At 30.4% G+C, this 23,491-nt stretch overlaps 1 protein-coding gene across 1 annotated transcript; it reads left to right on the forward strand.

The window, feature by feature from the left end:
• Positions 1-23,491, forward strand: LOC114389932 (receptor-like protein EIX2). Its single transcript, XM_028350632.1, has 6 exons — positions 1-219; positions 16,693-18,964; positions 19,913-20,318; positions 22,380-22,445; positions 22,970-23,001; positions 23,445-23,491. Exons 1-6 carry the CDS (start codon positions 1-3, stop codon positions 23,489-23,491), a joined length of 3,042 nt encoding a protein of 1,013 aa, XP_028206433.1.

A 23,491-nucleotide genomic window follows, 5' to 3' on the forward strand; every position in this document is an offset into this window, starting at 1 on the left:
ATGCAGGCCAAATTTGATATCCCAAAAGCACCAAATGCAAAGAAAAAGGTCATGTCAATTGTGACCACTAGATGGAGGCAATTTAAATCTTCCTTCACCACCAAGTTTGTCTGTGCTAACTCTGAGGGGCAACATAAACATGATCCTTTGGTAAAATATGGTCTAGATCCACAAACTTGGGAGGAATTTGCTGCAACCCATAAAACCCTTAACTGGCAGGTTAGATGTTCATATGTTTGACTTTAACTGTGTATTTGTCATTATCATGCCATTTGAGTTGTTTTTATTTGAATAATATATGCTACGTGATAGGGAATTAGGAAAAAGATGCATGAAATTCAAAAATACAATGACTGTCCCCATTTACTATCTCGTGGGGGATATGATTTGTTTGAAAAGAAACTATTATACAAGAAAATTAAGAAAAGAGAACATGAGGCAATGATGACTGAGAATGCACCACAGATTGAAGACCCCCTATCTCCCATTGAAAGACATGTTAAGTGGAAGTTGACACACACAAAGCGGTATGAGCAGATGACATCTCAGGCGGCACAAAAAATATGTGATAAAATTGTGAGTTTGTTTTACATATAGCTAAAATTACTTGTTTTTTTATTAATAACAACGACCTAAATTGATGGTTGTCCATGTGGTGCTCGATAAAAGACTTGTTAGAAGAACAAACTACATAAGGTACGTTTGTTCCCCATGGTCGTGACGACATACTTAACACTGCCATTGGGCAACCGGATCATGGAGGTCGTGTTCGTGTAGTGGGGTCTGGTGTCACAATAACTCAATACTATGGGAGGGCATCACGTGCCTCCAACAGTTCATCCACATCCATCACCCAACAACAACTGGTTGAAATAATAGGAAGCCTTAAGGAAGAGTGGAGGAATGAGATTAAGGAAGAAGTCAGAAATGAGATTAGAGAAGAAAACAAACAAAGTCTAGAGAAATTGAAACAAGAGTTGAAGGAGGCCATCAAAATTGAGATGTCATAAAGGGGATCGCAGTTCTCACCCTCGATTGTGCCAGATATACATGTGTTAGGTGCATGTGTAGGCACAAAGGGGAGCAATGTTGAAACTGTCGTGAACCCATCCGGGGAAGAACATGTTGCTCATGTGATACTGACTATGGGGTTGTATATGCAACGTCAACATTCTACACACTTGGTGGCCTTGGGAAAAATATATGAGGGAGGGTTTACCATACACAACTTGGTGTATGCAGATGATATCGTAAGGGTTAGTGTTGAAAAAATTATTGATGGTGACGCTGAAGTCCTGTTGTCGATGTTAGAAATTTAGTATGTCAGACAGACCCTTCAAACATTCATTGCATGACCAACACCTCTTGTAAAACTGGTATTAGATGAGGTAATTTTGATTTTGTTTAACATATATTAATACATTCGTACATATATATAAATTAGTTACTAACATTAGTTTAATTTTTGTTTTCATTAACCATATAGGATTCAACTATTATTCAAAATAAAGTGATTGAAGTTGTTCAAAGGTTAGCTAACATCACTTGAATCTCTTGATTTGTCAAGAAACCAGTTGGTTGGTTCAATTCCTCTGTCTCTTGCTCAAATTTATGGACTCAGCGTGTTAGATTTGTCACATAATCATCTAGTTGGGAAAATTCCAACCAACACACAGTTACAGAGTTTCAATGCCTAAAGTTATGAAGATAATCTTGATCTTTGTGGACCGCCACTTGAGAAATTGTGTATTGATAAGGGGCAAGTACAAGAACCAAATATTGAAGTTCAAGAGGATGAATATTCACTTTTGAGTTGTGAATTTTACATGAGTATGACATTTGGATTTGTTATGAGCTTTTGGGTGGTGTTTGACTCAATCTTATTCAACAGGTAATAATATTGTAGCCCTTCCATATATATATATATATATATATATATATATTTAATATAATTAATTTTGAAGAGATATGAGATAATTTCAAGTCAATAGCTTCTAGAAAGTTAGATCCATAAGTTATATGTAAGATTAGTTAAACTAATTAAGTTTATTTGAGAGATCATATATATATATATATATATATATATATATATATATATATATATAATTTAAAATGTATTGAAAATGTATAAGCATCGTAAATTGTTTAATATTATTTTTCGATTTCAAATAAAAAAATTATACATTGAAAGAGATATTATTTTTGTGATACAATTAATGACTAAGTTGCTTTAGTAAATTATAAAAGAAATATGAGATTTATTAGCCTTGAATAACTAAATGTGTAAATGCAGCAGACTAGTTAAGGTTGAATGGTTGGGTGATTTGGTGTTAACATACAATACTTTGTTTTAATAAAACTATGTTCTATGGAACCTTTTGAAAATTTGGATGAAAAGTTTTCATCATAATAAAATAAAATAGAGATATAATTAGAGAAAATAAGCTATGCACTAAATGTCTAAAATTATTTTATACTGACATCTAATAATTTCCAATGTATATGATAAATTCATGGAGTTTTACAAAAGTAATATTAAGATTAATTAACCATAAAAATTTCATTGCCGCTGTATGATCATTAAACTCATAATTATCGATGTTGAATACTTAATCTTAAGATATTAAAGATCTTCATTATTACCATAAATATTTTTCTTATAAACTATTGTGATTTTAATCTATCATTAACTTGATGTTATTATTCTGGTTACTTCAATTTCTAGAAATTTGTTTTTATAGGTATAAGAATTTTATTTATTTTCATTTACACATTTTGATATCTAACGTTCTATTTTTATTTTATTTTATATAATTTTCAGCCCCTTGAAGACACTAGCCCTCTTGGATGACTCTAATGTCTAAGCTTGCTAATGCTTGGAAAAGGCAATAAGTTAGAAATTATGATTGCTTTACATTTCTTAGCTGTCAATTGAGATACTTATATCATGTTTTGATAATTTCAAGAAGACTCTAATTTTATTAGCATTGTGCTTGTAATCAAATATAACTTACCATGTATTATATCAATAATTTACGTGCATCTTTCTCGTAATCAAAATTTCGGTTTTACAAAGACATTGTTGAGTTAAGCATTTTGATAAGGGCCTCATTTTCAATTTTTTTAAGAATAAAGGAAATTATAAAATTGCATGCACATATTTTGAATGAATGAATTTATATATCATCATAATTTTGTCATAATTAGAACAAAATAATTTGATCACATATGCTTAAATTATATGGAGATCACTCCAATTTCCAAACTATGCATGCCTTTTATTTTAAGAAAGAAATAATAATAATAATAATAATAATAATAATAATAATCTATATTATTAATTATTAATCTACACTAATAATAAATAAAATATCTCCATTTGATATCACTTCTTAAATTTTGAAAATTTTCTTCTAACCTATTGTAACTTTCCACTACTTCCATATTGCTAACCTTTTTTATTCTATCACTTTTTTTTATTAAATGTATTTAACCTCTGGTTTTTTTATTTGTTATTTAAAATTTGGAGAGGCGCGATCTATCCGCTAGTTATTAATAAAAGAAATACCCCTTAATTTTTAGCTCCACAAATTATAAACAATTATATCTTTTATCAATTTTTAAACTTCTATTACTCTCTTCTAATAACTATCCACCATTCTCATGTTGTTAGTTATTTTATTTTAACATCTAAACTTTTCCTTTTCCTTTTCTTTATTTTTATTTAAAATATGTAAAAAGATTAGGAGTGTCTCTCTCCTCTAATTATAATAATAATAAATTCAAACTTTTGAGTGAAATCATCAACAAAAATGACATATGCATCAAGATTCTCTTATCTTACAAATAAATGGGTCATGTATATGAAGAGACTTCCTGGAGAATGTTTGAACCAAAATATGGTTGCATAGCATAGACAAACGTCTCTTCAAAATACATGATAAAAGTAGATGCCATAAGGCACAGTGTAAACCCACCCACACATGGTGGAGATGGACCAAGATATTGTATAAAATATCCAATTGGATAAACTTAATTCTTTATGGTCATCAATTTACACTGAAGCCACAAACGCTTATGCCGATGCATCAATTTACATGCAGGATGATCACTATTCTAAACTTCTATATAGAGATTAAATAACTTATACTATATACATATAAATGCTCAAACTAAAAAAAGAATGCTCATTTCAAATATGCATACATTTCAAACATTCAAATATAAAATGAGTGTTGAACATGAAAAGTAGAGCAAGTTGAAGGTTCAGAGTTCAGTACAAAAACGAATTAGAGGTCAGAGTAGAAAAAAATATTGCCAAAGATGAGTTACTGTGAGTCAAATAGTATATGCATTGCATAATAGATAGAAACATGGAAAACCATATCTATTTTGGAATGTCTTTAATTTTAAAACCAAGGAAAATCTCAACATTGCAACCCCTGCACCTAAAACGATGTTATTTTAAGGGAAAAAGTAGATTTTACCAAAATTCACATTCCGACACCATTATGACCGCTATTCAATAACACAACAACATTCAAATTCTGTAACGGGACACAGCTACTCTGTATCACTATAGTGCACTATTCATAACCCAGTTAAAAACATTATGATGCAAGCCAAATATGTCCCTTTCATTAGTCTAGCAATGGAACTTAGTGATTTTAAAAAAAAAACAATGGAACTAAGTACTATATTTTGCTCCTTTTCATCAATCAAAATATAATCCAAAGAAAATGTTGAAATTACATAGCCTGAGGATAGAATACAAGATCTCTAACAAACTCCTGACATGACTTGTTATGATCATTTTAAAGTGTTAAGAGTGGGGAGATGTCTGAACAAGTATGTGAAAAGCTTATATTCTGACCACTCATTTGATGTTATGATAGATGTATCCCTGAGCTAATCATAGATGAAGGTGCGTCTTCAGAAACTAGGAACCTGAACTAATGTGTTAAATTATATAGGATGGGGAAATTTGAATAGATCAAACAGAAATTCTGAATATTATTAATTATGGATCTGTGAACTAAATCATTTCATGCATAATATGTGCTTGTAAAGTGAAACAAAAAATTCTTAGGAGCCCATGTTTTATCCCACAAAAACTGCTTCGAGTCTGAAACTACTTCACGCAAACAGTTCAATACAAGGAAAATAAAAATATACTCAAATTGAGAAACAAAAGCTCTAATGTGAGACGGTGATTCACTAGAGCTGGCAGCAGGGGTATGATTCCCTGATTGAGATGTTAGTACCTCTAGCGTCTTGTGAAATTCTGTAGAGAGAGGAACATGCTTGGGGACACCCCAACGATCGATCCCACTCTGCACTCCAAAATATACATTGAACATATGTTAACAAATTTTCTAATATTTGATGCAAATACATTCCAAGGTATGCATTTAACAATTGTCTTTCATAAATATTTGTATGAATGCAGAATGCAAGACAAATAAAGGATAGTTTGTTCTGAGCAAGTGAGAGTTTTTTGTTTTCACTTTTACTACAAAAATGTTACTTTGTGTTGTATTCTAAAAAATTTGAATAAAAGTGAAAACAATGTTGTAAAAAAAGATTCCAAAAAGGTTACAATTTATTATTCAAAAACAGAGGATCTAGTGTCCCTAGAATATGTCACAATGGAATAAGTAAATGAGAAGATGAAATGTACATATAAGTTTGTTCCACACAAAAATTTAATCCATCCACTCTGTAAAGTGTAAACAACATAATCAATTAAAAATCGGTATCCATGTCTGATAAAACTTCAAAATATGCATATGAATCTATAATTTGCCGAGTATTTTTTCTCCTTAATGCAAATTTACTCAACCTTTGCAATTAATAACTAATTATTCATTTATCAAACTGTAATGAAACTTAATGCAATTTCCAGGGAACATAGATTATCGGCTGAATGAAAGGTAAGAGAATTTTCCTTCCAATTGTCACTACCTCCCTCTTGAATTTGACAATGATATAAGATTCTCTTTCTGTCAACTTTCTTTCATTCAGCTAGCGTTGCATGACGGTTAAAAAAAATGCTGTAAATCTCATACTCGAACCCTATAATATACAATAGACTCAAAATGTATCAATATTATGCATTTAAGTATTACTCATCAATTTGGTATGGCGCAAAGATTTATACATATTGTGCATAATAGCAATGAACTGTGGATAAAAAAAAGGAATACGTGTTTCCCACAAGATGTAAGTGTAACTACTCATTGATAATTTAAACAAAATACAAAATTCTCATGGGCACAGAAAAATAAGAGAAACCCAGCATAGTTAGAACTTAGAAGTGATTCTAGAACATCATGTAGCTTGAAAATGTATTAAATTGATATTGTGAATTCTTTGAATCGTCACCCCTTTTCCCTTGGTATTCTAGGTTTGACATACGTAAACTGGATGGCCTACATGTTAGGAGTGTGTTTGGTCTAAGGGGGTGAATTTGAAATGTAATTGACTTGAAGTGTTTTTAGGGGTGAAAATTGTAAGATGATCATTTGTTTGGGGTGAATGTATGATGTAATTTTTTTTAAAAAAATAGTGGGTCACATGGGGTGAAAGTGGGGTGGAACTTTCACCCCAAAATGAGATGAAAGAGAGTACATTGTGTTGGCTGGTGAGAAGAAGTGACATCCTTTCAAAATTGTCCCAATGAACATTTTGATCTCTACACAATCATTTATCATATTCACATAATTGGTTATATAAGCCACTGGAACTTTTGAATTCAATAGAGTTGCTCTTGAATTTCCAACATAATCAATTATGCTTCTAGCATAGTCGATTAGGTTGATTAGGTATGACACTGAATTGGAATATTTTGTTGTCAGGTTGACTACATAATTAATTATTCTATTAGCATAATTAGTTGTGTATCCACTGAATCGTTCAGAAATTAGATAAAGTTGGTCTGAGGTTTACAACATGACCCATTATGCGTAAAAGGGACATTTGCTTCATCTCTATTTTTTAAACTTTTTCTTTTTATTCTTTACCTACTACTTTTTAATTCAAATCTTTCGTCTCTTTTACACTTTCTTTCATCTCAATCAAACAACTCCTCTTTCTACTCTCTTTGCACTCTCTTTTCGTTCCTCACACTTTCATCCATCTTTACCAAACATTACCTTAGTAATGCTTGTATAATACAGTACAATTACTATAAAGGTCATGGACTGTAATTTTCAAAATAATTGCTATACAGCCCAATCAGCACCTCCCTTGCGTGAGGCACCACCTCCAGCCCCACGATCCCTGTCGACGACTTCACCTTTGCCATCAACGGTTGTGCCACCGCACGCAGAAACATCTTTCCCTCCCCCACTCACTCTCCCCCAAAAGTCACCCTCAACAATGGTGTATGGGTGCGTGGGTTCGATTTAGAGAGAGAGGCTCGGATTGGGCCTGTAATGCATGGTACTATAGCCCAAAAAGAGGTGGAGGTTTGGCATGTTGTGGGTTTGCCAAAAAGGCAGATGAAAATCATGAAATTCAGTAATTATTAAACATTAAGCAATTATTAAACAATGTTTTTTTTCCAAGTATGTTATTGATATGAAATATTTATGGATTTTGTTGATAATCATTAATCTTCATTTAAAAATTTGTCTGATCATCTTTAATAGAATTCTCACCTTTTAATTATGTTTTTTTTTATCAATGTTCAAATTTGAAACCTTATTTGATAGGATTGAACAAAATATCACTCAAAGTAATGATTTATTGATGTATTATTCCAATGATTTGATTGTATAAAAAAGAATAAAATAAAATAAAATAAATAAAGGCAGGAGATGAAATTGAGCGTTTAGAACTATGCTACGTTCCAAAAATAATTTCCAACTAAAGTTATTGAATTCTCTGCTAAATATAGATTGAGTTCTTATTATATTAATTAAGTTGCGTGTAATATGCTCACAGTGTAAATGGAGTTTCTTGTAATATGATTGTGTTCCTTTTTTTTTTCTTTTTAGGCAATTGTGTTCCTTGTATGACCAGTAAATGCTTAGTGCGATGGAAGTTATGCTTATATTGAATTTGCTTATCAAAATCTCGGTAAGTACATTGAGTTCTTTAAAAATTTCTGATAGATATTTAATCAATGTGTTTGTCCTTATATTTAATTCACTCATCTACCTTTAGTTAAGCATAATGAGTTCTTTGGAATTTTCTTCGAGTATTATTGAGCTTTACTTAGAACATTTTAACAACTTTTATAAACAAGTTTTTATCATTGGAACAAATGATTTGGCCGTGCATTGCTTAAGGGTAACTGTTGCTTGATTTATTATTATCAATTAAAGAATCATTTTTCAACTACAAAATTTAATATAAATCAAGTTAAGCACTCATTTTAACAACTTTAGTATTAGAGTAAATTTTTATGTAAAATTTTTAAACTTAGGTGACACTGTAGAACTCACAAAACTCATTTTAAGCAATCATGCATTGTAAATACTCTTAATCTGTATCAATCAGGACAATGTACGACTAGCCAATGCTTAGAGCATCACAATTTGTGCAATTATATTCAATTCACTACTAAGTATACCTAGTTCTTTGAATCTTTGTTAGGTATTTATTGACTTTCTTGTAACTTGAACCAAATAGGTTAGTGTATCACTAGTTAACTCCATGTATCAAAATGTGTGCTTGATATTCAATTCATTTATCAAATTACTACTAAGTATATCGAGTTCTTTGGAATCTTCATCATGTATTTATTGAATTTCTCGTAACTTGGATTAGACAAGTCAGTGCTCAGTGTACTAATATTTATGTTTATATTTAATTCATTGATCAAATTATTATTATTAAGTATATTGAGTTCTTCAAAGTCTACATAAAAAATTTATTGAGTTTCTCGTAACTTGTACTAGATAGGTCAATGTATGACGAGACAATGCTAAGTGAACTAATATTTATACTTATACTAGTTAATCAAATTATTATTAAGTATATTAAGTTTTTCGAAATCTCCATCAAATATTTATTGAGTTTCTCGTAACTTATACTAGATAGGTCAATGTATGACTAGTCAATGTTCACTATACCAACATTTATGCTTATATTCAATTCATAGATCAAATTATTATTAAGCAGATTGAGTTATTCAAAATCTACATCAGATATTTATTGAGTTACTCATAACTTGTATTAGACAGATCAATGTATAACTAGTCAATGCTCAATGTACTAATATTTATACTTGTATTCAATCCACCGATCAAATTATTACTAAGTATATCAAATTTTTCAAACTCTCCATCAAATATTTATTAATTTTCTTGTAACTTGTATTGAGCAGGTTAGTGTATGACTAGTCAACACTCAATGTACCAATATTTATATGTGTATTCAATTCACTGACCAAATTACTACTAAATATATTGAGCACTTGAAAATCTTTGTTAAATATTTGTGGAGTTTGTCCTATTCAGGATTAGACATATCAATATTTACCCAAAATAATTGAACTAGTGCATCAAAATTTGTGCCTATATTCAGTTTTATCTTTTAGTAAAAGTTTTGTGGCAAGATTAACTAATGAGTAAGCTATATGTATTCTTAATTGTTTCCCTTCATTAGTCTGCTTTGCTTTAGAATATTTACATTCAAATAACTCTTTTATAACAAAACAAAAAATAAAAAAGCTATTTATTGATTCTACATATAAAAAGATTAAGTATGCTATTTTTTCGGACAAAATTATGGTGTGTTTGATGATGATGTACGTTGCAGGTTGTTTGTGCTGAAGAGGAAATAATGTGCATTGAGGGAGAGGGAAGCACTCCTCCAATTCAAGGCTTCCCTTCTGGATCGCTATGGCATGCTCTCTTCTTGGACCACTGCTGATTGCTGCCAATGGGAAGGAATTCGCTGCAGCAACCTCACCTCCCATAATCTAATGCTCGACCTTCACAATGGAACTAATAAGTATTATATTTTTCTCCTTTTCATCAATCAAAACATAACCCAAAGAAAATGTTGAAGTTACACAGCCTGAGGATAGAATGCAGTATTTCTAACAAACTCATCACATGACTCGTTATGGTCATTTTAAAGTGTTAAGAGCGGGGAGATGCCTGAACAAGTATAGTTGTAAAAAGTTAATATTCTGACTACTCATTTAATGTTAAGATAGATGTATCCCTGACCTAATCATAGATGAAGGTATGTCATTCAGAAACTAGCTAGGAACCTGAACTAATCTGTTAAATTAATAGGATGGGGAAATTTGAATAGATCAAACAGAAATTCTGAATATTATTAACTATGGATTGTGAACTAGGTCATTTCATGCAACTTTATTCCTAACTGAATAACATAATCAATTAAAAATTTGAACCAGTGTTTAATGATACTTAAAAATATGCATATGAAACTCTAGTTTGCGGAGGATTGCTTAAAAGAATTTAAAAATATATTATTAATCTTTGTGAATATTCGATCATGAAGAGGGATGGATGTTTATATTATTATTATTATTATTGAAACAGTGATGTATACAATAGTTTTAGTCAGTTCAAATTTTCACACTAACCAACCATTAAGCAAGTTAACATTTCACGCGGGGTTTGTGCTTTTTAAACTTTAATATTTCTTTTTTCTGTGTAACAACCTATTAACGACTTTCACGTTGCACTTTTCTTCCTTTCACATCCAAATTCTTTAATTCCAATACTAAGTCTCTAGTGACTGACAGAAAAAAGCAGCAAATGTTTATAAAATATCAAATTGTTTAAAGACCACTGTGAAAGAAGGAACATTCAACATGCAAAGATGAATACAAAATTTAATTTTTAAAGATCACTTTGTAAAAGAGACGACGTCTAAGGGTGAACCACTTTCATAAGTGATCCACTGTGAATAATTTTTTTTTATATCGGTTGGATTCTTTTATACCTACAGATTTATGGTAGGACATAGCACACACGGAAACCCCAACCTCCTCCTACCAATCTTCTACAATCACCTTCGTCATTGTTGGAAACAAATTTGCTCCAAAGGCAGCCAATTCTAATATGCACTCATAATTGGATGGAAATGGATGTAATACCCAGTAATAAATGAATATTTGAAATCTCATTTCAAGAGAGATTCAACCACGAAGGGATCAATTTCAAAGTTAAGCAACTGACCTAACATGTGGTTTCAAAACTCAAGAATACTTACTAATCAACTCCAATATTGGCCATTTTTGAATGAATTAAAGCTTATTAATATAAGGGATCAAAAGAATGAATTACATAAAACTAATAAAAAAGGCCTTCTCCACAGCTGAATTTTAATTGGTATCTGCTTTTTAATTATATCAACCTAACCCCATTCTCTTAATTTGATTCCTCTCAATTCAAGGTTATTTTTATGCTCTCACAATTCAAGGTAGCATCTTCACAAGCAAGTATGCTTCTTCAATTAACAATTTTAAGGAATAATTAAGATATAGTCCTTCAATTTTTTTAATTTTAGATTTTAGTTCTTAAATAAATATTTAACTTGTCAAATTCCTCAAAATTTTGTTTAGTTACGACTTTTATGCTCCTGTCATATGATGAAGTGGTGTCCTGTGAAACTGCCACCTGTCATTTTTCCCATTATTATTTTATGAAGTTGATATGTTTGCAGTTTTTAACAGCTAGAAATGGCTTCCTCACCCAACCATGGCTAGCTCTCGACTGATAAAAATAAAACCACTTATTCGGTGACAAAAATCCAGATCTGAAAATTATAAAAAATTGAAGGACTATAACTTAATTATTGGTAGCAGACACATGTTCATCAGACGCACATGCTGCTCTCACATTCTAGCTATATGTATCATTTTTATTTGACCAATATTATTGAACACCCTTTGATGTATATATCATATCCTGAGAGTGATAAGAATAGAGACAAAGAGATAATTGATTGATGATATGATCAGAAAACATTGATGTAAATAAGTTTTTTGTGTTTTTCATTTTGGATTTTTTTTAAAAGTCTTATTTTAGTGTTTTATGTTTAGGAGTGAACCATTTTAGTCCTTTCATTAATTTATTATTAACATTTTTTATGTTTTAAATTTTAAAATAATTAATTTATGATAATTTTTAGTCTACAATATTTTTTCAAATTATAAATATAGAACCTACCACTACTTCCTCCTCCACTTCAAATATATAAAGCAAAAAACACAAAAAAGAATAAAAAACAAACAAAAATTACCAAGTTCTTTTCCTAATTAATCTTCCATAATCAATTACACAAATTAAATGATTTTGAACAACTTATTTCTTCTGCCTTGAAGTTGTTTCAAATACAGAAACAACATATAAGATAATCAACCCCGACTCCTCCAAGTGGCTTGTCAGTTGTCAAAGCTTGGGTCAACCCTTCCACAACGACCACTTCATCCTTATAAATTTTATAATTTTTTTTTTATATTTGTAATGCCCACTATTGACCAAATAACGCACATGATAAAAAGTTTAATTTATTGTTTTATGTATTGCGATGACGGAATTTTCGTAGACTAGCTTTTTGGTGTTTTGTCTACAAAGTCGTACGAGGAGCCACCGACTCTATAAAAATTTCCACATTTATTGTTTTAAATAATATTGCGATGACTGGAGTCTTTTCTAAAGGGGCCACTTCATAAAAATTTCCATAATTATTATCTTAAATAATGCGATGACTGGAGTCTTTTTCAAGTTTTCCTTTGTTTTCTTCCAGAAAAATCATATTAGGTGGCCAACAAGTTACTTTTATACAAATTTCCAATCATCTGTTTTCCAGGGCCAATAAATTCATATATTCAACATGTAGATATTCTCAAAACATCATAAAATCAACACAAAATCCTTGACATATATGAACATTAAAATATTATCAACAATATTTTAATGAATAAAAATATTTAAGATTTTTAAACTTGTATGGACTGTTTAAGAATTGATGTTTTTCTAAATCCTGACTGCAAATATAAAAATTGGAGGGATTAAAAACAAAAAGTAGGAGAAATGACAAAGAAAAGAAGAAATCAGTTCGCGCTAGACGTGAAAGAAAACAGTGACACTAAGCGAAAAGTAGACGCTAAACACGAGATTCAACACCCGTGCTAAGCGTGCAAATCTCAATACAATAATTATTATTATTTGTTCTCGTTCAACCTTCAAATTAACCTTTTTCTTGTGGTCTTAATTAATATGATACATCTCTCCTTAAATAAATGAAACACACAATAAATTTTATTTACAATATTTCTTCACACATAAAAAAAAGAACCCACATAGGACAGTTATGTGTAGAATATGATGTATTTTTTTTTCAATTTTAAAATTTTGAATGTCATTGCTCTTTTAAGTATGAAATTCTATTAACTATATTTGTCAATCATACATTTGACTATATAATTTTCCAAGTCCTCCCTTGAAAGTATCATCATATTAAGTAGTACAAATTTTAGTTAATATGACTAATATCAAATTGATATTAAACATTTATTATATGAATATTGAATTAAGAAATTTATTCTATATTATATTGATATATAGGAATAATGAAATTATAGCCCATATAAAAAATTAAAAATGTGAGAAAATAAAAGAATTTAATGCTATCATGTGTGTATTTAAATTTGATTGCCTTTCAAGCATGGTATACTTTTTTAAACCCAATTTTTTCTTCTTAATTAAGAACATGATCACTTTTTTCAACCAAACTCAATTTGAATGTCACTTAAAGCAGACACCATTTTAACATATAATTTGAAGTCCTCCACTTGTTTAAGATGATTTGGAAGGAAATAAATTGGGAATAAATGAATGAAAATGAAACGGAAACTTTTGGTTTTCATGGGATGGAAATGAAAATGAAGCAAAATAAATTTAGTGGAGTCCAAAAAAATATTGATTCCTCAAAAACAGTGATAAAATGGAAGTATTTTGTGTGAAGCAATGGTAATTTTATGGGAGGATTGCTAAAAAAAATCATTCAATTTTTTTTATTTCTATTTATCCAAACAATATAAATTTTCCACCTGGTTGATCTTTTATTTCTGTTTTTTCTCTCTCTCATTTTTCTCTATTTGATTTCTAATCCAAACAAAGTGCAAAAGTTACCGTGAGTTATACTTTTAACCTTTTTTTTTTCAAAGAGCAGTTTTTTGTTTTCATAAATTGCAAATTGTGCTTATTATTTTTCTAATTATTTTAAATATGAATGTCATTACTTTACGAAGATATATTGTAACTTTTTTGTAACTCCCCTAAAATGTCACTAGTCTGCACTTGATATATATCGTTTAGAATGCTACATTATTTTCTAAGTCTTATTTTTTATTTAATTGGTTAGATATTAAATTGAAAAATAAAAGAAAAGTTGTGTTGTTGTGTAATTTTCGTCATTTTACTCATAAGAAAATATATATACTACGTTTAGCATCTTTAAACCGAAAATTGTTCCGTTGAAATGCATAACAAAATATGGGTCAAGTAATTAATGCACACAATCTTGCTCATAGTGTTTGCCACCATAAGATTTAGATTGTGTTTAGGACGATTACTTAAAATATCGTTAATTGATAGTTGATACTTAGGATGAAATTTAAAAGTTTGAAAAAAGTTGAATAGTTAAAAATAAAAGCTGAAAATAAATAAATTAAATGATTCAATTTGAAGTATTTAATAATATCAACTAGTAAAATTTACTCTAACTTCTCTTTTAAGTATATACCGATTTTATTAGTTAATATTAGTAAAAAAATAATATGAACTAATAAAATTGATACATATTTAAAAGAGAAGTTGGGAACAAATTTTATTTTAAAATAAAAATAAAAATTCAAATGACATATGGATGAAAGCTTTCGTTCAAAAATTTCCTTTGAAATTACTATTTTCCTAAAAGTAGTTGTAGTAGAAACAAACAAGATCACCAAAGTCATAATTATTATTTAGACGTGTTGTAGACTGTAGTACCTATACGAGGTCTGATTGGAAATTAGCTGTTTGCTGAAAATTTAACCCATCTCATAGCGTCCTAGTGTATAGGTTTTTTTTAACTGATTTCATAAATTTTATTGAATAGATTTTTTTTTATATATTTGATTCGTATATTACAACATTTTAAAAATTAAATATCCTAAAAATTAATTTTTTTGTCTAATTTATAAGTATGAATATCTAAAACTTTTGTTTTGACTGTTATTTATTAAAAGTAAAATATAAATATATTTTTATGTAACTAGGTTAAATATTAAAATGAAATAATAAATTAAAAGAATACAAAATAATAAAACAAATAAATATAAATGCAATAAACACAGAAAGAAATTTAGTAATATAATAATAAAATTTGATCAAAAGTAAATTGATATAAATATAAAATTTTAAATAATGAATAATCAGTAGAAATAATAAAATTTTAGCTCTAGAAAAGATAAATTGATTTAATTGGGGTCATTACAAAATTTTGCTAGCTTCTCTTTTAGTCTGCTTTGCTTTAGAATATTTACATTCAAATAACTCTTTTATAACAGAACAAAAAATAATAAAGCTATTTATTGATTCTACATATAAAAGGATTAATTATGCTATTCTTTCGGACATAATTTTTAGATGAATGCCAATTTTAAATAATTATTAAGGTATTCAAGCAGGCATACGCAAACAGCTATGTTACTTTAATTTCGTATTGACAATTCAAAGTCGTCTTTTATTTTAATTTTTATTGAATTAGAGAACTTTTTGAAGTCGTCGTTTTCTGAAAATAAAAATAAAAATTCAATGGCATTTGGATGAAAGTTAGGAGCAAATTTCATTTTAAAATTAAAAAAAAATCAATGACATTTGGATAAAAGTTTTCTTTCAAAAAATTCCTTTAAAGTCATTATTTTTCTCAAAATAGTTGTGGCAGAAGCAAACAGAACCACAAAAATCATAATTATTATTTAGACGTGTTATTAGTTGGATGCCGAACCCATCTTATAGTGGGCATGTGTATATGCTCCATCTTATAGTACCACATAAGTTTTTTTTTTTTTTTTTTTTTATCAAATTCCACCCTTCCTCTCCGGATTTTTTTTATTAGCAGAGGAGAAGATAATATCAAAATATTTATAATAATTCACATATTTTATCCCACCAAATTAAATCTCGTTTACTATCCAAATCCCTTTAACTTTTAAATAACAAAATAAAAGTTATATACACTTTTATGTTCCAACATTTTTACCATTATACATAGTTCTAGTTACTTGTTTATATTTTAGAAACGTCCTAATACTTACTTCTTTTGCTTTTATATTTATAACATGTATAATATAAATAATATAAAAAGAGCTGATAATTTAAAAAAAAAAAACGGGAAAGAAATAATTATATAATAAACATAACTAATCAAACTATTTGGGTCAAAAGAAATTATTTGAATATATTTTACATACTTGGAAGAAATTATGAGTGGCCCAACTGTTGAGAAATACGTGTTCCATTAACCATCCCGATGTTATATATATGCATGGTTATTGGCACTGCTAAAGTCATCAGTATCATTCTCATATTGAGTGGATTCATTTCATCAATTAATCACTTTGCCTTTGTGATGATAACCACCAAAATGCCAACCATTAATCCAGTTCGTTTGAAATTCATGCAAGCCATAATAATATTTATGATGTTGCAGGTTCTTGTTTCTGCTCAAGACCAAATTATGTGCATTCAGACTGAGAGGGAAGCACTCCTCCAATTCAAGGCTGCACTTGTGGATGACTATGGCATGCTCTCTTCTTGGACCACTTCTGATTGCTGCCAATGGCAAGGGATTCGCTGCAGCAACCTCACCGGCCATGTCCTAATGCTCGACCTTCATAGAGATGTTAATGAAGAACAAGTACGTTATATTAGCGGAGAGATCCACAAGTCGTTGATGGAGTTGCAACAATTAAACTATTTAAACCTCAGTTGCAATTCTTTTCAACGCAAAGGAATCCCAGAGTTTCTTGGTTCTCTCAGCAACTTGAGATACCTTGATCTGTCATATTCTCAATTTGGCGGAAAAATTCCCACTCAGTTTGGCTCTCTTTCTCATTTGAAATACTTAAATCTTGCTGGGAATTCTCTGAAGGGTTCAATCCCACGTCAACTTGGAAATCTCTCCCAGTTGCAGCATCTTGATCTCTGGGGCAATCAACTTGAAGGAAATATACTCTCTCAAATTGGAAATCTCTCCCAGTTGCAGCATCTTGATCTCAGTGTCAATCGATTTGAAGGAAATATACCCTCTCAAATTGGAAATCCCTCCCAGTTGCAGCATCTTGATCTCAGCTACAATTCTTTTGAAGGAAGTATACCGTCCCAACTTGGGAACCTTTCAAATTTGCAGAAGCTTTATCTTGGAGGATCACATTATGATGATGATGGTGGTGCTCTCAAAATTGACGATGGAGATCATTGGTTGTCTAATCTCATTTCTTTAACCCATCTTTCCTTGCTCTCCATATCTAATCTCAACACTTCTCATAGCTACCCCCAAATGATTGCCAAGCTACCAAAACTTAGAGAACTGAGTTTAATTGATTGTAGCCTTTCCGATCAGTTTATCCTTTCAGTGAGGCTCTCTAAATTCAATTTTTCTAGTTCCCTTTCCATTCTTGATCTTTCCTCGAACAACTTCACGTCATCAATGATTCTCCAGTGGCTGTCCAACGTCACTTTCAACCTTGTTGAGCTTGACCTTAGTTATAACCTCTTGGAGGGTTCCACATTAAACCATTTTGGCCGTGTAATGAATTCTCTTGAGCACCTCGACCTCTCATATAATATATTCAAGGGTGAGGATTTGAAATCCTTGGCGAATATATGCACCTTACATTCTTTATACATGCCAGCAAACAATTTGACTGAAGACCTTCCATCAATCCTTCATAATTTGTCTAGTGGTTGTGTTAGACACTCATTACAAGATTTGGATTTGACATATAACCAAATCACCGGCTCTTTACCTGACATTTCAGTATTCTCATCTCTAAAAACATTGGCTCTTGATATGAATCAATTAAGTGGAAATATACCTGAAGGCCTCCGCTTACCACTTCATTTGAAATCTCTGTCAATCCAATCAAACTCTTTAGAAGGTGGAATTCCCAAATCATTAGGGAATGCATGTGCTTTGCGCTCATTGGACATGTCTGATAATAGCTTGAGTGAAGAGTTTCCAATGATAATCCATCACTTGTCTGGATGTGCCAGATTCTCGCTGCAAGAATTGAACTTAGAAGGAAATCAAATCAATGGTACGTTTCCTGACCTTTCAGTATTTTCTGCCTTGAAAAGATTGGATCTTTCAGAAAATCAATTAAACGGAAAAATTCCAGAGAGGAACAAATTGCCGTCTCTGTTGGAGTCTTTGTCAATCGAATCAAACTCTTTAGAAGGTGGAATTCCCAAATCATTTGGGAATGCATGTGCTTTGCGCTCATTGTATATGTCTAATAATAGCTTGAGTGAAGAGTTTCCAATGATAATCCATCACTTATCTGGATGTGCTAGATATTCATTGGAACAATTATATCTAGGCATGAATCAAATCAACGGCACACTACCCGACCTCTCAATATTCTCATCTTTAAGAGAATTATATCTTTATGGAAACAAGCTAAAAGGAGAGATTTCTAAAGATATTAAATTTCCACCTCAACTGAAGAGACTAGATATGCAATCAAATTCCTTAAAGGGTGTGCTCACTGACTATCATTTCGCTAATATGTCTAACTTAGACTTATTGGAGTTATCTGACAACTCTTTATTGGCCTTGGCATTTAGCCAAAATTGGGTCCCACCATTTCAGTTGAGCCACATAGGATTGCGATCTTGCAAGCTAGGTCCAGTATTTCCCAAATGGTTGGAGACACAAAATCAAATTTGGGATATTGACATTTCAAATGCTGGAATAGCAGGTATGGTTCCAAAGTGGTTTTGGGCTAACTTAGCATTCCGAGAATGGATTTCAATGAATATTTCATACAATAATCTCCATGGTATAATTCCAAATTTTCCAATAAAGAATCTTTACACCTCCATAATTCTTGGATCAAATCAATTTGATGACCCTATTCCACCATTTCTGCGAGGTTCCGTGTTTCTTGATTTATCCAAAAACAAATTCTCAGATTCTCTTTCATTTTTATGTGTGAATGATACAGTTGAAAATTTATACCAATTAGATCTTTCAAATAATCATTTCTCTGGAAAAATTCCGGATTGTTGGATCCATTTCAAGTCATTATCTTATTTGGACTTAAGTCACAATAATTTTTCTGGAAGGATACCTACATCCATGGGATCTCTTCTTCATCTTCAAGCATTGCTATTGAGAAACAACAACTTAACAGATGAGATACCTTTCTCCTTGAGGAGTTGCACAAATCTAGTAATGCTAGATATTGCAGAAAATAGATTATCAGGACTTATCCCTGCTTGGATTGGGAGCGAATTACAGGAGTTGCAATTTTTAAGTTTGGGAAGAAATAATTTCCATGGAAGTTTACCTTTGAAAATTTGCTACCTAAGTAAGATTCAACTCTTGGATCTCTCACTAAACAGCATGTCTGGGCAAATTCCTAAATGCATAAAAAATTTTACTTCAATGACTCAAAAGACATCTTCAAGAGATTATCAAGGTCATTCATATTTTGTCAAACTCAATTACTCTTCAAGTCCTCAACCATATGATTTGAATGCACTCTTGATGTGGAAAGGTTCAGAACAAATATTCAAAAATAATGGGTTACTACTTCTAAAAATTATTGATCTCTCAAGCAATCACTTTTCTGGAGAAATTCCACTGGAAATAGAGAATTTATTTGGATTGGTTTCATTGAATTTATCAAGAAACAATTTGATAGGGATAATTCCCTCAAAAATCGGAAAGCTAACATCACTTGAATCTCTTGATTTGTCAAGAAACCAATTGGTTGGTTCAATTGCTCCAAGTCTTACTCAAATTTATGGACTCGGTGTGTTAGATTTGTCACATAACTATCTAACTGGAAAAATTCCAACCAGCACGCAGTTACAGAGTTTTAATGCCTCGAGTTATGAAGATAATCTTGATCTTTGTGGACCGCCTCTTGAGAAATTGTGTATTGATAAGGGGCTAGCACAAGAACCAAATGTTGAAGTCCCAGAGGATGAATATTCACTTTTCAGTCGTGAATTTTACATGAGTATGACATTTGGATTTGTTATAAGCTTTTGGGTGGTGTTTGGCTCAATCTTATTCAAGCGTTCTTGGAGACATGCCTATTTCAAGTTCTTGAAAAATCTATCCTACAATATTTATGTCAAGGTCGCAGTATTTGCTAATAAAATATCAAAGGTGCATGACTGAAGCTTAACAGGTAATAATATTCTAGCCCTTCCATATATATAGTTTCTTTTGCTTTTCATATAGTTTATATACTTGAAAGATTTCATATATATTATAATTTTGAATTGTGACAATAAGATTTCATACTTTTTAACTATTTTTAATATAATTAATTTTTAAGAGATATGGGATAATTTCAAGTCAATAGCTACTACAAAGTTAGATCCCTAAGTTATATGAAAGATTAGTTAAATTAATTAAGTTTATCTGAGAGATGATATATATATATATATATATATATATATATATATATATATATATATATATATATATATATATATATTGAAGTTAAAACATATTGAAAATGTATAAGTATTGTAAACTGTTTAATATTATTTCTGATTTCAAATAAAAAAAAATATATATTAAAAGAGATATTATTTTTGTGATACAATGGCTAAGTTGCTTTCGTAAATTATAAAATAAATATGAGATTTATTACCCATAAATAATTAAATGAGTAATTATAGCATGATAATTAAGTAGGGTCACGATTTCGTGCTTGGTTGAGTTTATTTTAATAAAACTATGTCCTATGTAATCTTTTAAAAATTTGGATGAAAAGTTTTCATTATCATAAAATAAAATAGAGATATAATTAGAGAAAATAAGTTGTGTATTAATAATGTTAAATTATTTTATATTGCCATCCAATTATTTACTAGTATGTATGTAATAAGTTTGTGAAATTTTACAAAAGTTATGTTAAGATTAATTAATAGTATAAAACTATATTGTCGTTATATAATCATTAAACTCATAATTATTGATGTTAAATACTTAAATGTTTTTCTTATAAACTATTGTGATTTTAATCTATCATTAACTTGATGTTATTATTCTGACTACTTGAATTATTAGAATTTTTTTTATAAGTATAAGAATTTTATTTATTTTTATTTACACATTTTGGAAACTAACATTCTGTTTTTCTTTTCTTTCTTTCTTTCTCTTTTTAATTTTCAGTCCTTGAAGACACTAGCTCTCTTGGATGACTCCAATGTCTAAGTTTGTTAATGCTTGGAAAAGGCAATAAGTTGGAAATTATGATTGTTTTACATTTCTTCACTGATAATTGAGATACTTATATCATGTTTTGATAGTTTTAAGAAGACTCTAGTTGTATTAGCGTTATGCTTATAATGAAATATAAATTATAATGTATTATATCAATACTTTACGTGCATCTTTCTCTTGATCAAAATTTTGGTTTGACAAAAACATTGTTAAGTTAAACATTTGATAAGGGTCTCATTTTCAATTTTTTAAAAATAAAAAAATAAAAAAATTTCTTGCACATATTTTGAATGAATGCATCTATCATAATCATTTTGTGATAATTAGACCAAAATAATTTGACACCATATGTTTCAATTATATGGAGATCACTCCAATTTTCAAACTATGCATGCCTTTTATTTTAAGAAAGAAACAATAATAATAATCTATATAATTAATTATTAATCTATACTAAAAATAAAGAAAATATCTCCATTTGGTATCCATATTACATTGGATAATTTTACCTATAAATTGGGTGTTAGGTAAACATATACTATAAGCATCATTAATATTAACAAAGCACCAAAATCATGATCATAGTAACATCTATAACAAATGAATGTTTCAACAATTTTAATAATAATTTGTAATTTATTGATGTACTTTTCTTATGTTCTGAATCAACCTAAAAGCACCAGATGATCAACCAATCTGGCTGTCTCCTAACCTAGATTTTAGGAGCCATGTTTGCTCAATTTACAAACTTCCTAGAATTGCTTTTTCTTAATTAAGGTGAGTAGAAGCAACAATTTGATGGGAATATTAAAACAATCATTACTGGTTTTAGTGAAATATATGAGTTTTTATATTATTGCAAGGATTTCATTATTTGTGTGTTTCATGTTTACACTTTACCTCATCATTTAGCTTTTATTTAACAGGAAGCGTGCAGAGAGTGATACTTCTGTTCCTGATGCTGCAACTAAAGCTGAAAAATTTGCTCAACGGTTATTTCTTACTTCTTATTTTTATTATACTTAATAACTTGTAGTATGGGATTTACTAATTTTATGTTTTGTTTATGTTTTTTCCTGCAAAAGATATATGTTGATATACTTGAAGATTTGAAGAAATATCCTGAAAGTCATGGTGGGCCTCCTGATTGCATTGTATGTTCTATACTATAGGTAAAACTATACCCTAATCCCCCTTCCCCAAAATAGGAATTAGAAAAAAAAAAGAAATTTGTTGATGTTTCTAATTTTCTTCACTTGTGTTTGGATGAAGGATTTAAATAAGGTAATTCATTTTTTAAGTATTATCATAATTTAGTTGTTTGGATACAGAATTTTAAAAAATTTAAATTTATATCAATTTTTTTTAAAAATTTAATAGACTAAAATAATAGGAATTGAAATTCCACCTAATTGGTAAGAACTTCAAATGCTCTCCTCTCACATACAGTAACCCTTCGTTCTCTCTCTCACACCCTATCTTACATCCTATCTTTGATTACGAAAACCATGAGCAGTGTCATCAGATACACTTCTGTGCCGGAGGAAGGTAATTGCGTGAACGAGAATCCGAATTCAAGGCGGTGAAGTGAACGTTGCGGCGGAGAGAACTCGTGGCATGGGTGCGAAGGCCATGAGGATGACGTAGATGAAGATGGCGGTGACGGTGGGGTGATTCCAGTTGTTGTCACCGCGGAGGACTACCAGAAATGTTGACGGTGCAGTAGACGAGGACAAAGATCATGCCACCAAAAAGGCCCATGTGATGCTGAGAAGGCCAACCCCGTCGCATGGTCTGGTCTATTTTTGTGGCCAATGACGGTGGCAATGGTGACATAGAGGAAGAGAAGTGTGGCAATAAACTCGACGATGAGAGCTCTGTAGAAGGACTAGAGCTTAATCTCGACCAAGTCGATGAGGGGGGCTGGTGGAGGGTCTACGTAGTCTTTCCTCTGTTGGCTCATTTCCTTTGACATTCTTTCTCTCTTGTAGGAACAATAGATGGAATGAGAGTGGATGAGGTGGGAGAGAAGGGTTGA

The sequence above is a fragment of the Glycine soja genome, chromosome 16 (genome assembly GCF_004193775.1).
Source record: "Glycine soja cultivar W05 chromosome 16, ASM419377v2, whole genome shotgun sequence".
Lineage (NCBI taxonomy): Eukaryota > Viridiplantae > Streptophyta > Magnoliopsida > Fabales > Fabaceae > Glycine > Glycine soja.